This window comes from Bubalus kerabau, chromosome 20 (genome assembly GCF_029407905.1).
Source record: "Bubalus kerabau isolate K-KA32 ecotype Philippines breed swamp buffalo chromosome 20, PCC_UOA_SB_1v2, whole genome shotgun sequence".
NCBI classification, from domain to species: Eukaryota; Metazoa; Chordata; class Mammalia; order Artiodactyla; family Bovidae; genus Bubalus; species Bubalus kerabau.
In genome coordinates, this window is record NC_073643.1 from 18,491,056 (window position 1) to 18,506,431 (window position 15,376).

The 15,376-nt window shown below is 40.4% G+C and overlaps 1 protein-coding gene across 1 annotated transcript; it reads left to right on the forward strand.

The window, feature by feature from the left end:
* The first annotated feature begins 72 nt into the window (after positions 1–72).
* EMC3 (ER membrane protein complex subunit 3) lies at positions 73–15,172 on the forward strand. The gene is made up of 8 exons (XM_055558222.1): positions 73–227; positions 4,678–4,735; positions 5,076–5,169; positions 6,578–6,682; positions 7,390–7,471; positions 9,466–9,545; positions 10,305–10,387; positions 13,997–15,172. Exons 1-8 carry the CDS (start codon positions 73–75, stop codon positions 14,123–14,125), a joined length of 786 nt encoding a protein of 261 aa, XP_055414197.1. The 3' UTR covers positions 14,126–15,172.
* Positions 15,173–15,376: the final 204 nt, after the last annotated feature.

Sequence of the window (15,376 nt, forward strand, 5' to 3'; positions counted from 1 at the left end):
GCCTCAACTAGGACCCGGTGCCCCGACGAAAAGAAACCCGGTTACACTCGGCCGGGAGCCCACTCTGTGAAGATGGCGGGGCCGGAGCTGTTGCTTGACTCCAACATCCGTCTCTGGGTGGTCCTGCCCATCGTTATCATCACCTTCTTCGTGGGCATGATCCGCCACTACGTGTCCATCCTGCTGCAGAGCGACAAGAAGCTCACCCAGGAACAAGTCTCCGACAGGTCAGCGCCCTCCCCTCTCCGGCAATCTCACTCTCGTGACCTTGGGCAAGAAAGTACAGGGGTTATGTCAGTTTGCCCGGCTTAATCAGGCCCCCACTAGCTGAGTTTCCTTGGCTGAGTTACCCCTGTGTTTCACTTGTTCATCTGCGAAATGGGGCTGATAACAGGACATGCCTCATAGAGCAGGAGTGGGGACTAAATTTTAGATGATGTCTGTAAAACATTCCTCTAGATACAGTATAAGTTTCCATGAGCCTGAATGATCACAAATGGGACATTTGGTTTCATAATTAGGGTTTTGCTGCCTCAGAGGTTACTAAAATTTTTCTAAAATGTATTAAACCAAAATGGAGAAATATATAAATGAAAAAACATTAGACCATATTTGGGACTAGAACGTATGTAAAAAGTGACTCTCAAGCTTGTAGAATAGTGACTTTTCGGAAAGGAAAAACAAATAGATCTTTAAGAATGTGAAACTCCAGTTTGAAAAATACTGACTTGGAAAACTAGAGTTTTATTTTAAGAAAATGTTTTTCACTTGCAAATTACGATGGCAGAAGATAAACTTTACCTTTATCACCAGTTGTGTTGTTGTGCTTAGTCGAGCAGGGACTTATTTTTAGATACTAATGGAAAAAAAATGCAAAATTCAAAAATTCTTGTAGAATTTGCAGACCTTAAGAGAAACTGAGTATTTAAAATTTATAGGATAATTTAAGTTGGCCTTATTTCAGGGTTTAAATGCCTCACATGATTCTCAACCCCACTTCTGCAAAATTGCTCAGCAGTATAAATAGAGATCTATCTGAATTTCTGTTCAACCTGTGGAAGTCCTGAATTCTCTATAGTGAACAAGGTTTTTATGACGACTTACCATGTGCCCTGCACTGTACTGTATGCTAGGGGGTACAAAATATGACAAGACCGTACTCTCAGGGAGTTTTAGTCCAAGTGATAAAACATGCAAAGGGAAGATAGGAAATACTATTATTTTAGTGCTCAGGGTATGCCTAATACAGTGGTAATCACCTTAAGTGACATATGTGAAGAATTAGCTTAAAATCCTTTAATATTTGCTTTTTGCTCTTTAAAAAACTGTGGTAAAATACATATAAAATTTTCCACTTTCTTTTTTTCTTTTTTTAAAGTTTAATTTTATTTATTTTGGCTGTGCTGGGTCTTCATTATTGCACAGGCTCTTCTCTAGTTGCAGCGAACAGGAGCTACTCTCTGCTTGCGGTCCGCAGGCCTCGCATTGCGGTAGCCTCTCTTGTTGCGGAAGACGGGCTCTGAGTGGGCCAGTAGTTGTGGCACGCAGGTTTAGTTGCTCTGCAGCACGCGGGATCTTCCCTAACCAGACTGAACCCATGTCTCCTGCAGCGGCAGGCAGGTTCTTTACCACTGAGACACCAGGGAAGCCCACTTTGACTGTTTTTAACTATACATTTCAGTGCCGTTAAGCACATTCACCTTGTGCAACTGCCACCACTGTACGCTTCCACAGTATTTTCCTGACCCCTGGCAGAAACTCTGAGCCTATTAAGCTCACTTCCGTCTCTCCCAGTTCCTGAGATGCACCATTCTACTTTAGGTACTTCATTAAGTGGAATCACACAGTATTTGTCCTTTTGGGTCTGCCTCATTGTATGATGTATTCATGGTTTGTCCATGTCGTTGCAAGTGAATGGATTTCCTTCTTTTTCGTGGCTGAATTAATATTCCAGTGTGTGTGTCTACCCATATATCATGTTGTCTTTATCCTTTCAGGACTTTTTAAAATTATTGTTTATTTGGGGTTGTGCTGGGTGTTCTTTGCTGTGTGCAGACTTTCTCTGTGTGCAGAGAGTAAGGGCTGCTATTTAGTTGTGATGCATGGGCTTCTTGCTGTGGCTTCTCTTGTTGCAGGGCACAGGCTCCAGAGCATTCGGGCTTCAGGAATTGCCGCACTTGGGCTCTAGAGCTCATGGGTTTCGGTAGTTGTGGTGCAAAGGCTTAGTTCCCCATGGCATGTGGAATCTTCCTGGACCAGGGATCGAACCCATGTCCCCTGCATTGGCAGGCAGATTCTTAACCGCTGGACCACCAGGGAAGTCCTCGGGGTTGTTTCTATGTATGGGCTATTGTGACTAATACTCCAATGAACACAGGGTTGCATATATATATATATTATATATATGTATATATGTATATACAATGTGATTCTATTTTTATTTTTTTGAAGCACCTCCATATTGTTTTTCATAAATTTGTACCAATTTACAGTCCCACCAACAAGGGTTTCCTTTCCCCCAACCTTTTGCTTTTAAGATAAAGATTACAGTACAGTGGAACCCTTAAAAAGAAAGGAATCATGTCACATGGTTACAACACAGATGAACCTTAAGAACATGAGGCTAAACAAAAGAGACCAGATACAAAAAGGTAATATCTGTATGATTCTACTTATATGAAGTATCTAAAATAGTCAAATTCACAGGAACACAAAGTAGAATGGCGGTTACTAGGGGCTGGGGGATGGGGAATGGGGACGTTATTGTGCAATGAGAATAGAGTTTCAGGTTTGCAGGATGAAAAAGTTCCGGAGATCTGTTTCACAACAGTGTGAATATGCTTAACACTACTGAACTGTGTGCTTAAATGTGGTCAAGATGGTAAATTTTATGTTAATGTTTTTTACCACAATTTTTTTTAAGAATAGCACTGAGACTCTCTTACATAGTCTAGCTCTTGCCAAGCTCTCAAGCCTTGTCTCACCATGTGTCTGTAGTCCTCTTTCTTCCACCCATATGGCGTTTTCCTGGTCCTCAGAGACAACGGTGCTTACTCCTGCCTCAGGGCTTTTGCCCATGCTCCAGCTCTTTGCCAAGGTTGTCTCTACCCGTCTTTAAGATTTCAGCTTAATCATACCCCCTCAGGAAAGCTTTCTCCAAGACCTTGACGTCTTAGACTCAGTCACATGCCCCTGTTAACACACTCAGATTATCCGTCTCTCTTTCCTGGTATGTAACAGATGGATTTGACATTTATTCCTGTGGTTATTTGATTATAGTTTTTCTCCCCTACTAGACTTTAACCTCCTTGAGATACTTGCCTTTTTTTTTTTTTTTTTTGGCTGCAGCATGCAGGATCCCTGAGTAGGGATCCAGCCCATGCCTCCTGCAGTAGAAGAGCAGATTCTTAACCACCAGCCCGCCAGGGAAGTCCAAGATAGATTCTTGCTTTTTGATCGCTGTTGTTCATGTCGCCTAACATGGCACCCAGAAGCTCGAGAAGTATTCGTTCAATGAGAATAAGCCTGTTACTGTGTACAGTATGAATGGAGGCGTAGGAAAGTTAAGGCACTCACCCAGGATCACATAGTTAACAAGTCAATATTTGAACCCATCTGTCCAACTCCAGAGCTTAAATTTTTACTCATTATTCTAGACCCAGTGCTACTTACACTGTCCGTGGTAAAGGACCAGTTTGGGTTTTTGAATGTTCAGTCTGTCACAGGCTGGTGCTTTGATAAAAAATTTTTGATCACATATTTGGATGTTTGGACAATGTCAGATTGCTATAAAAGTTTCTAAACCTTTAGTCTCAGTGTCTGTTCTCACCTCACCCCAGACCAGCATTGCGACACAGGCCACATTATGAATAGCTTTAGTCTAGCTCCCAGGGAATGGAACATATCACCTCTCAACTCTTCAGGCTTGTGTCTATAGCATTTTGTTTTGTCTCACTTTTCAAGAAGGATTTCCATTAAGGAGGTTTTTTCCTCCCCTCATTAAAACAACTTTTGAAAACCTAGAAAAAATAGCGTTTTGATCTCTTCTGTTTGATGTTTGTTCTAACACTGCCCACTTGGTACACTTTGTTACCTGTAAGAATCAACTATGTTCAAATATCACCAGATAATTTCATTTATGAATTCAGTAAGTATCTACTGAGAGCTTACCAACATCTGCACCCTGAGTAGAATTTGTATTTGTCTTGCAGGTAACAACCCCATCAAGCCCTACAGGGGTCATTTTGGTCAAAACCAAAGATCATTTCTTTGGTTTTGCTTTGTTTTTAAACTTCCTTCTTTTATCCTTGCCCTTCCTCCCTTCTGCCCCCAGGTCTTTTGAGTAGCATCCAACTGCTACTCTCTTTACTCAGAGAAAAGTTCCTTCTTAGCTCATTATAAAGTAAGAAAAAGCGTAATGTCCCAAATGTGCCTTCCTCAGAAATCTTTGTTTAGAAAGAGTCACTCCTGAAAACTTCTTGTGGAAAGCTGAGTGTTGGGTTAAGTATGTTCTGTTGGTATTAAGGAGACTTGTATTTTGAAAAGTTTCCACTCAGAGCTATTGCCAAATAGGCCTTCTCTTGTGTTTAAATAGGTTTTCTACTTTATTCTCTCATTTTCTTCTAGAGTTTCACTTTTAAAAATCTCATTGTCTTGGTTTTGTTTTTTTTCCTTCAGTCAAGTCCTAATTCGAAGCAGAGTCCTCAGGGAAAATGGAAAATACATTCCCAAACAGGTACTCATTTATCTTTTATTACAAGCTAAAACACGATTCACTGTTGAGGACAGTAGATAGCTGAATGTTTTATAAGGGGACTCTTCGGGAAAAGCTGAAGGCAGGCAAGTCAGTAATTAAGCTGTGGCCTAGTGGTGTTTGCTGTCATTGTGACCTTGCTCTTCTTGGGAAATTGTTTTCAAATGTGACTCAGCTAAAGTGTCAGGACGGCTGCCAAGTAGGCTGCCAGCTCTGAGTGTAATAGCATATTCCAAGGGCCTTCTGACTAAACCTCGGGGGAGTAATTTGATAATGTTCTATGTCACAGTTTTAAGAATTAAAAAGTTCTTTTTTCTACTAGTCTTTCCTGACACGAAAATATTACTTCAACAACCCAGAGGATGGATTTTTCAAAAAAACTAAAAGGAAGGTTGTGCCGCCTTCACCTGTGACTGGTATGTATATTCCCCTCTCTCATCTTTAAGGAAGATTTTTAACATGATGGTGGGATGAGCAGGAAGGATGTCCTTTTATTTGAAATTTAAATAGTATAAGACAGTAATCTGAGGGAACTTAGGGATCATCGGATACAGGGATCTACAAAAGGGGGGATTCTCTTTTTCAAATAAATCTTATACCTTGGGAACTCCAGTGTATAAAGTGGAATTAAAAGCAAGACCTCTCGGCTAAGGGGACGGGGAATAGGGCCATTGTCCCCAGGTATCTCCCCTCTGCTGTTCCTCAGGACCCAGGGCTCTGAGGGGCACAGCTGGAAAGCATTCCAGTCCCAGGTCCCACCCAGTGCAATCCTGCTGCTGGCAGATGACTCCCAGATTCTGCCTAAATGCTTCCCTCGGTGATTCATTTCTTTGTCAGACATGAATGCTTGCTCTCCCCCTACAGTTTTTCCTCTAACAGAGTTCTTACTTCCTCTAATCCCAGTCATGTGAAAAACACAGCATCTTTAAAGTAAAACAAAATTAGCATATTATTTGGTTTTACTTATCCATTTATTTCAGTACCTATTTCTTTAGGTTAGATAACCAGTATCATAAACCCAGACAGAAGGTACTGGAATTGATTTCAATAATAAGTCTTTCAGCAAACCTACAAGAAACAAAAGACCAATAAGTATATGGAAAGATACTTGACATCACTAAAATCAGTGGAATGCAAATTAAAACACGGTGTCCTTTTTAACCCATTAAATTCGAAAAGATTGAAAAGCTTGACCAAAGCTGCTACTGTCAGGGTCATGGAAAATGAAGTCCTCTTACTGTTGTTGAAAGTCATTTTAAATGGTCAAATCCCTTGGCCCAGAAATTCTTCTACGAGTTTCTCTCACAGAAGCACTTACACAAATTTGGAGATTTATGTACAAGGAAGTTGTTCACAACATTTTTTTTTTTGCCAATAAACAATCTATAGATCTAACCAGAAGTGATGAGTGTGACCACAGTGGACGCCTATGCAGACATTAAAAATAATGAGCCATATTACACCAATATGGAAACATAACATCACAATATGTTAAGTTTTTAAATTAAGAAGCAGAATAGTAAGCATAGTATCCCTTCATGTGTATATATACAGAAAGAAACCATTGTGTATATACATGTATAGGTATATATGTATGTTTGTATTGACATATAAAGATAGAAGAATAGACAACAGTTAAAAGTGTTTAGACAGTAGGCAGAGGAACTGTCCACATCCTGTGTTTCTATGTCGTTTGAATTTTTTACAATGAACTTGTATTACTTGTATTAATTTTATCAAGTAAAGTAAAAAGTTACAGAAAGCAAGGAATAAATCCCTACCAACTGTGGTAACAGCTGTTGGGTGCTTGTTTTTCTGTCTTAGATCCCACCATGCTCACAGACATGATGAAAGGCAATGTCACCAATGTCCTGCCTATGATTCTTATCGGTGGATGGATCAACATGACGTTTTCAGGCTTTGTCACAAGTAGGTTACAGACTCGGAAGGCTTCAGGTTTACTTCATCTGTGATCCTTTCCCATGACCCTACTCAGAAATCCAGGTGCTGCTGACATACTGCTGTCCCGGGTCCTGTGTTCCCGAGTGGAAACTGATAACAGTTCCTGAACGAGAAATTGATTATGCTCTAATTTCATGGCTCTTATCCCAAAGCGTTCGTACATTCATGACATGGATGCTTTTTCACTAAGGGACTTGAACGAGTGGCTTACTAATTTGTATCCAAAACTAGTTTTGTGTCCTAGTGAGTAGGAGGATGGGAAGCCTGTTTCTGTCTTGACTTCATTTTTGAGGTGTTGGGGTCAGTTGTTTGTCGATTTGTTCATGAGCCACTTTGATTTTTAAATGAACTTGGTGTCTCAGTAATATAGTTCTTTGTGTGTATATATTCCACTTTGGGTTTAACAGACTAGTGCTGGTTTCTTTTCCAGATTTTGGGGCACAGCTCAGTTTGAGCCCTTACTTAAGCACTAGAGAATCTGGTGTTGTTCAAAGAACTAGAATAGAGTGACTTTTGAGTGTTAATCCTTCAGAAGTGGCATAAGTCTCTTTGTGGAAATAAGTTTCTAAACTCTGTATGGTACAGAGTTCCCACCTCCTCAGGGAAGTATGTGCATCACATTTACTACAGAGGAAGCTGGGTGTGATTCTGAACTTTTTCTTTCTTTTCTGCAGCCAAGGTCCCGTTTCCACTGACCCTCCGTTTTAAGCCTATGCTACAGCAAGGAATTGAACTACTAACATTAGATGCCTCCTGGTAAGGACTTTCTTCTATTGAGTAAAAACACCAACCAAAATCTGAAACAGCGATCTGTTAAACAACAGGATTTCCAGTTTGCCTGCTTCACTGGAATAGGTTTTTGGAGTTTTTCTCATTGAAACTCCACTCAGAATGCCACAGACTATGATAACTTTTACATGAGTTTTTTTTGCAAAAGGAGAGAATGTATCAAGCTCTTTCCCCTAGTTTCTTGGGTCTTAGGAGCTCAAAAAAGTAGATGTGTCCACCCCAAAAAAAGTTAAAGGCAGGAACTCTGGCCAAAGCAGACTTTTTAACAATAAATGCCCTGGAGCTTATGGAAGTGGATGTTGGTATTATTTGTTTTAAAGTACATTACTTCCAAAAACAACATTAATTCTTTTCACTGGTACCAGTCACTGTGCTAGATACATTCCATATATTATTTTATTCTCGTAGCAACCCTATGAAGTGGAGCCATTGAGATTTGACCACAAGTCTGTCCAAATCCAGCACTTGTGTCTTATTTACTGTTCTGTTTTTTATATCAGAGTAATAAAACCCCGAATATGAACAGCTCTTAGGACAGTGCTGCAGCCTCAGGAACACAGTAGCGCTTCTTCATGTGGTCTCTCCAAGATTATTTTGTCTGGCTTCCCAGAGACTAGCATCTAATGGAAACCAGACAGGGACTTCCTTAGTGGTCCAGTGGTTAAGAGTCCCCCTTCTGATGCAGGGGTCACGGGTTCAGTCCCTTGTCAGGGAACTAGGATCCCGCCTGCGGCAGGGCAACTAGGCCAGCCCACCATAACTCGAGAAGCCTGCACACCACAACAAAGACCAGCGTAGCCAAAATAAAATTGAGGAGGCTAGAATAAAATAAAATAGCCAGACAGTAGGAGGAGGAGAATGGGCATTGGGGGTCATTGCCTGACTGATCTTGACTGAGTCCGCAGTTGGAGCAGTCTGTGCTTGTTTGGGAGGGACACGATAGACCCGGCGCTGGGAGAGTCTTGGCCATGCACACTTCCCCAGAGGAGAAAAGCTATACTTCGTACAAGTAGCACGACTGTTCAGCTTTGACCTTCCAGTCTCCTGTGGGCCAAACACAAACTTCATGGGGTGGAGAAAAGCTGTTTTATCTTTTCTCAGCATCTGGACAAGTATGTTTCTGACATGCTCGTGTGGACAAAGGAGCCTGGAACCACATATGAACTAGCTTACCAATCTAAAAGATTATGTACAGATAAGTGTGACCCAAGTATTGGAATGAAGTGTGGGTCCTTTCTCTCTGTATCATTTCTGACACTAGTTTTAGTTTTTTATTATATGCAAGCATATTAACTTCACTGGGGCAAGGTGGGAAACCTAACCTAAGGAGAGCTTTGGGATATAGTTCAAAACTTGAAATGGCTTTTCCAGTCACTACAGTCTTCAATATGAAGCCTGTTAACACTTGTGGTTTCTTTAGAGAATGGGATTCAGGACAGCGGCCTCTTTGAATTTATATCTTACGTACTTCAGTATTATTTGCATGTATTATATACATACATCAATAACAAGTGTGTGTTGTTGTCATGATTACAAATAATAAATGGTTTGAAAACCCACTATGTAGGTAGGATAATTAAACAAAACTTGTATACCCTGATAAAATGAAGCCCACCAGGTGTGAGTTTAGTTCCTGCTACTGAATGCCAAAGAAGGAGCTGTTAACCTCCATATATTAACTCATTTTACCCTCATGGCAACTCTCTGAAGTGAGTGGAAGAATCGAGGTTTGACCCAAGTCTGTCCACAAGGCTCAGCTGTTCGCCTGCAGAGAGCTATAACTATTAATATTGGTAACATGGCCTTCACAACGTGTATTTCTTCTTTGGTTGTGCTCTGGATGACTATTGGCTGACCCCAGGAGATTCCTTTACATACTCTGAACAACTTCGGGTGGGAGAAATGTGTGAACTAGTGTATTCTGAAATAGCTACCTACATTGTTTCACTTTTGCTTCCTAGGGTGAGTTCTGCATCCTGGTATTTCCTCAACGTCTTTGGGCTTCGGAGCATCTACTCTCTGATTTTGGGCCAAGATAATGGTAAGAGGCAATTACTTCGATAGCTGAGTCATTCATACCAGGGCCAGAGTGATTATGTAGTTGCATTGAACAGAGTGAAATATAGTGCTTCATTCCCTAAACTTATTCCTAAGTTCCTGAGGTATTCTGAAAGAGTCTTGAACATCCCAAGGTCAGACTGAAGACCTCACTCATCGCAGGGACGGTATCTGGTTGTGCAGAGTCTGCTGCCCTCCTGTGAGGGGCCCAGCACCAGCACTGTAAGCCTGGAGCCGAGAGAAGGCTGGTGTGGTCAGTTCGCCCCCTGACTAGAGACCAGTACCAGTCCTGGCTCTCTTACTTAAATAGCTGGGACCCTGGGCAAGTGACTTAACCACACCAGTGCTCTGTTTGCCTACCTGTAAAATAGGGACCTTAATAAGTGACTTCTGGGTTTGCTGTGAGGAGTTGATAAAGTAGATACATGGAGCACTTAGTGGAGTACCTGGCATGTTGGTGTTGCTCAGTAAGTCATAGCTATTGCTCGTGTTATTTAAATTTGAAATAAAGGTTAGAGTTTCCTTTAGTTAATCTTCTCTCTCCTGCTGTTACCACGTCCATTTTTTGCAAGAGGTAAAGTGACTTTCACAAAGTGTGCGACAAGGCCAGTCAGTAAACTGTCCCATAGTCCTCTAACCCACTGCCAAGCATCTGTAAGTGCTGTGTGAGAACCATTCTTCCCTGAGGGTCCTGGGTGCCTCCTGTGCCCTGGCACTCACTGGGGTGTGTCTTACGCTGCAGCTGCTGACCAATCACGGATGATGCAGGAGCAGATGACTGGCGCAGCCATGGCCATGCCCGCAGACACCAACAAAGCTTTTAAGGTACACTCACTTCTCTTCCCAGCTTCACTGAGGCTCAAAGGTGTTACCAGAGTTACTTTTAAAGATAAATTGCCTTAAGTGAGTGTGCTATATATATGGTTCCATCATTTTAAGTTTAGCAAAAATGTATTTTCATTTACATGTCTCTTATTCCAGAGACAGAATCATCTGATAAGTAAGTTAGAGATTCTTGGTACTTTTGGTGGTTTTTAAATGCTCACCCAATTTAATCCACAGTGTAAATGAAGTTATAAAAACACCCCAATCAGAGATACAAGGTAGACATTTGGAATATTTTGAACTTTTTTGGATCCTGATATAAATTTCATTCAGTAAAATCTAAATTGGGATACCTTGGCAGTCTAGTGGTTAGGACTCCACACTCTTTTAATTGCCGAGGACCCAGGTTCAATCCCTGGTGGAGGAACTAAGATCCCATAGGCCATGTGGCTTGCCCCCCCATAAAATCTAAATTATTTGAGCCTTTCATACAATGATTCTTGAATTTGTAAAATCCAATATAATTTTACACAGCAAAATCTCACTAATTTTTCATGATGAAAACTAGAAATACGAGAGGAATTTGTTCATCTTGATGAAAGATACTTATGAAGGACCCACAGTTAGCATACTTATACTGGAAGCTTTGCCCCTAAGGGTAGGAACAAGACAAAAGATGTCCACTATGACCACTTCTATTCAACATTATTCTAAATGTTCTAGCCAGGGCAGTTAGATGAGAAAAAGAAATTGAAAGCATCTAGATTAGAAAGGAAGAAGTAGGGACTTCCCTGGTAGTCCAGTGGTTAAGGATCTGCCTTCCAATGCAGGGGACTTGGGTTCAATCCCTGGTTTGGGAACTAGGATCCCACATACCACAGGGCAGCTAAGCTCACATGCTGCAACTAGAGAGGCCATGGATCGCAGTGAAGACACAGTGCAGCCAAAATTAAAAAAAAAAGAAAAGTTTTAGAAGTAAAACTGTCTTTGTTTGCAAGTAATGTGGTCTTTTATATAGAATATCCTAAAAGGAATCCACAAAAAAGCTATTACATGTAATACATTCAGCAGGGTTTTCAGAAATCAGTCATAGTTCTACACACTGGTAATAAAGAATCTGAAAAATAGAAATTAAGAAAATCATTCCATTTATAATAGTATCAAAAAGGATAAGAATAAATTTAACAAAACAGCAAGATTTGTACCATGAAAACTGTAAAATATTGCTGAAAGAAACTAAAGAAGCCCTAAATAAATGCAAATATATCCATGTACATATTATCTTAACTTACTGTTATCAAGAGGGCAGTACTCCTTGATCTGTTGATCTACAGACTCAAAATCCCACCAGCTTTTCTTGCGCAAATTGGCAGTCTGATCCAGAAGATAATACGGAAGTGAAAGGGCTTCAGAACAGGCGAAACAATGTTGGATAAGAACAGAGTTGGAAGACTCAAGACTTCCTGATTTGAAAACCTACTTCTGAGCTATAGTAATCAAGACTGTGTGGACAGACATGCAGATCAATGGAACAGAACTGATAGTTCATTCAGCAGGGACTTCCTGACGGTCCAGTGGTTAAGACTCGGTGCTTCCAGTGGAGGAGGCACAGGTTTGATCCCTGACCAGGGACTAAGATCCCATATGCTGTGCAGTGCAGCCAATAAATAAAAAAAAGTTTTGTTTTGTTTTTAAAGAATTGAGGGTTCAGAAATAAAAACTCATACATGTAGATCAAATGATTTTTGAGAAAGGTGCCAAAACAGTTCAGTGAGGGAAAGAATAGTTTTGCTGTTTATTGTGTACACAGTTTCTGTTTCAGGGGATGAAAAATTTAGAAAAAGTTAGTGGTGATGGTTGCACAACATTGTGAACCTAAAAACTGCCACTAAATTGTATACTTAACAGTGGTCAAAAATGGCAAATTTTGTGTCATATGTATATTAATATTTACCACAATAAAAAATGTTTTGAATAAAAGTTTTTAAATGGGTCAAAGACCTAAATATAAGAGCTAAAACTAGAAAGCTCATAAAAGAAAACATAGGTGTAAATGTTTGTGACCTTAGATTAGGCAATGATTTCTTAGATATGACATCAAAAGTATAAGCAACAAAAGGAAAAATAGATAAGTGGAACTTTGTCAAAATGAAAACTTCTGTGCTTCAAAAGACACCATTAACAAAGTGAAAAGCCAACCCATAGTATTGGAGAAAGTGTCTGAAAATCATATATCTGGTAAGGGTCCAGGATTTAGAATAAAAAACTCTTAGAACTCGACAATAAAAACATGATCCAGTAAAAAGTTGGCAAAGGATATGAATACTCATTTCTCCAAAGAAGACACACAAATACCCAATAAACTAAGCACATGAAAAGATGCCCAACATCATGCGTCATCGCGGGTTTTGCAAATCAAAACTTCAGTGAGATACCACTTCACACTCATTCATATGGTTATAATAAAAAAGATGGACAATAACGAGTGTTGACAAGGATGTAGAGACATTGGAACCCTCGTACGTGCTGGTGATTGTCCAGCTGCTTTGGAACACGGTTCTTAGTCTTTCCTCAAAAAATTAAACACACTTACCATATGACCCAGAAATTCTACTCTCAGCTAAACACCCAAGAGAACTGAAAACATATTTTCCCACAAAAACTGAGTACAAGAATGTTCAGAATACTACTGATAATAGTCAAAACTAGAAACAATCCAAATGTCCATCATCTGATGAACAGATAATGCAATGTCTAGACAATGGAATGTATGCAGTGGAACATTAGCCATAAAAAAGAATGAAGAGCTGAATCATGCCACAACAGAGAGGGACCGTAAAAACATGCTAAGAGAAGGGAACTATAACCAATACCCTGTAATAAATCTTAATGGAAAAGGATGAAAAAAAACTAAATGTATATGTATAACCGAATCACTTTGCAGTATGGCAGAAACCAAGACAACACTGTAGATCAAGTATACTTCAACAAAATAATTTTTTTTAATGTTAAATGAAAGAAACCAGTGACAAAAGGCCACATATGCATCCAGAAAAGATGACAAGATTCAGAAAAGGAAGTAGTCGTTGCCAAGGCTTGGGGGAGGGGATAATGGGAGTGTCTGCTGTTTGATGAGGGTGTGTTTGCCATGACAGAAGTGTTCTGGAACTACATAGTAGTGATGCTTGCACATCTTGATGAATATACTAAAAGCCACTGAATTGCCCACATTGAAGGGATGGAGTGTGTAAATTATTATTTTTTAAAACCCATACCTGTGAGCTAACATTTATATTACACATTAAGTTTCTTAGAGCATTTTTTTAAAGACCTACTAATTAAAGGCAAAAGTAATCAACATTAATAGAATACTTGAGAAATGTAATTAGTTGCCAGCTCCAGGGACCGGAACAGATTGTTTCTTTCTTAGCCTAGTCTCCTGTCTGTAACTTAGGGGCGGGGATGGGTGAGGGCACCGCAGCACCTCCCTCATAGGACTGAGTGAGGGTCACATGTGCAGAGCTCGATCCCGCTTCAGGCCCGAGCACATCAGCACTGCTTCTATAACAGCCCTTCCCTCCCTGCCCCCATGTTTCTCTTCCTTTGCAGACAGAGTGGGAAGCTCTGGAACTGACAGATCACCAGTGGGCGCTGGATGATGTCGAAGAGGAGCTCATGGCCAAAGACCTCCATTTCGAAGGCATGTTCAAAAAGGAATTACAGACCTCTATTTTTTGAAGACCAAGCAGGGGCTAGCTGTGTCTGGAACTCGGAGTCGCGCTTAACCTTATAACTTTCATTTGAGCTGGAGCCTCTTGGAATGAAAAGGGGGTGCATGAGCTGGCGGGGGTGCAGCAAGGATTGTTCTTGTCTGAGGCAGGCTCCCCTTCATGTTTGAACCCAGAGGAAACATGAGGAGTGTATGCTGGGTGACTTGCCCAGAAACAGCTATTTTTTTAATATTTTAATTCCTTCTGGTGACTCTAGTAATAAAAGTAAGAGAAAGGGGGGACACTCAAGCTAGTGATAATATTAAAAAATAACAAAAATTCAGTCTATGGAAAAAGCATTGTTAATTAAACCTAATTATTACGTGCAGTCATTCTGACATTTAAACCTCAGTAAACTCCTGTTTTCTTGGAATCCATCCACCTGGCATTTCACCTTTAATCTTTAGTTAGTAAACTTCCCTTTCACAAATAATACATTTTCATTGTTGAAAATTTAAGACCAATGGATAGACAAAATGAAACTCTCTGTGTTGTTCATTTTGCGCCTGCAAATGACATGAAAAGCAAATGTGTCAAAACCTTACTCAAGCTCTTTTTCAGAGTAAATACCCAGGGCCAGGACAGACTTAGCAAACCTTCTCTCTGTTTTAATACTATCAAGTAAAAATTGGTGACCCTGCGACACTGCCAGATTCTCAAATGCCTTTGGGATCCTCAAAGACTTCAGCAGTTAAATAATGTGAGGTCTTGATCTGGAATTCATAATATATTAAATCCATTGTCAAGTCAGTAGAGCTGTACTATACATGGCTCCTCCACTGAACGAAAGACCCCATGTGCAAGTTATTCTGGATGAGAGAGAGCTTACATATGGTTGTAAGAAGGGGGAGAGGGTGATTGCTGGCAGACACAGAGGTAAGGGTTGCCCAGGAATATTCTGTCTGGATTAACTGTCCCAGGAAGGTGGCAGAGGGCCTTTTCGGTACCAAGAGATAAATGTAATGTACACATTGAATGTTGTAATCAAGAACAAACAACTCGACTCTACAAATTATTCTGTTTTCTTGTCTTTGCCTGTAAAAACATTACCTCTGTGGGTCACTCACAGCCTTCTGCCAACAGTTATGAGTATGTATTGTGGACCAGTGCTGGAGAGTGTAAAATGGAAAAGATGGGACTCTTGTCCTCAGGAACTCATAAGAGAGACACATGAGAAATTGGTGGTTCTTAATCATTCGTTAGGTCACAGTACCTCTTT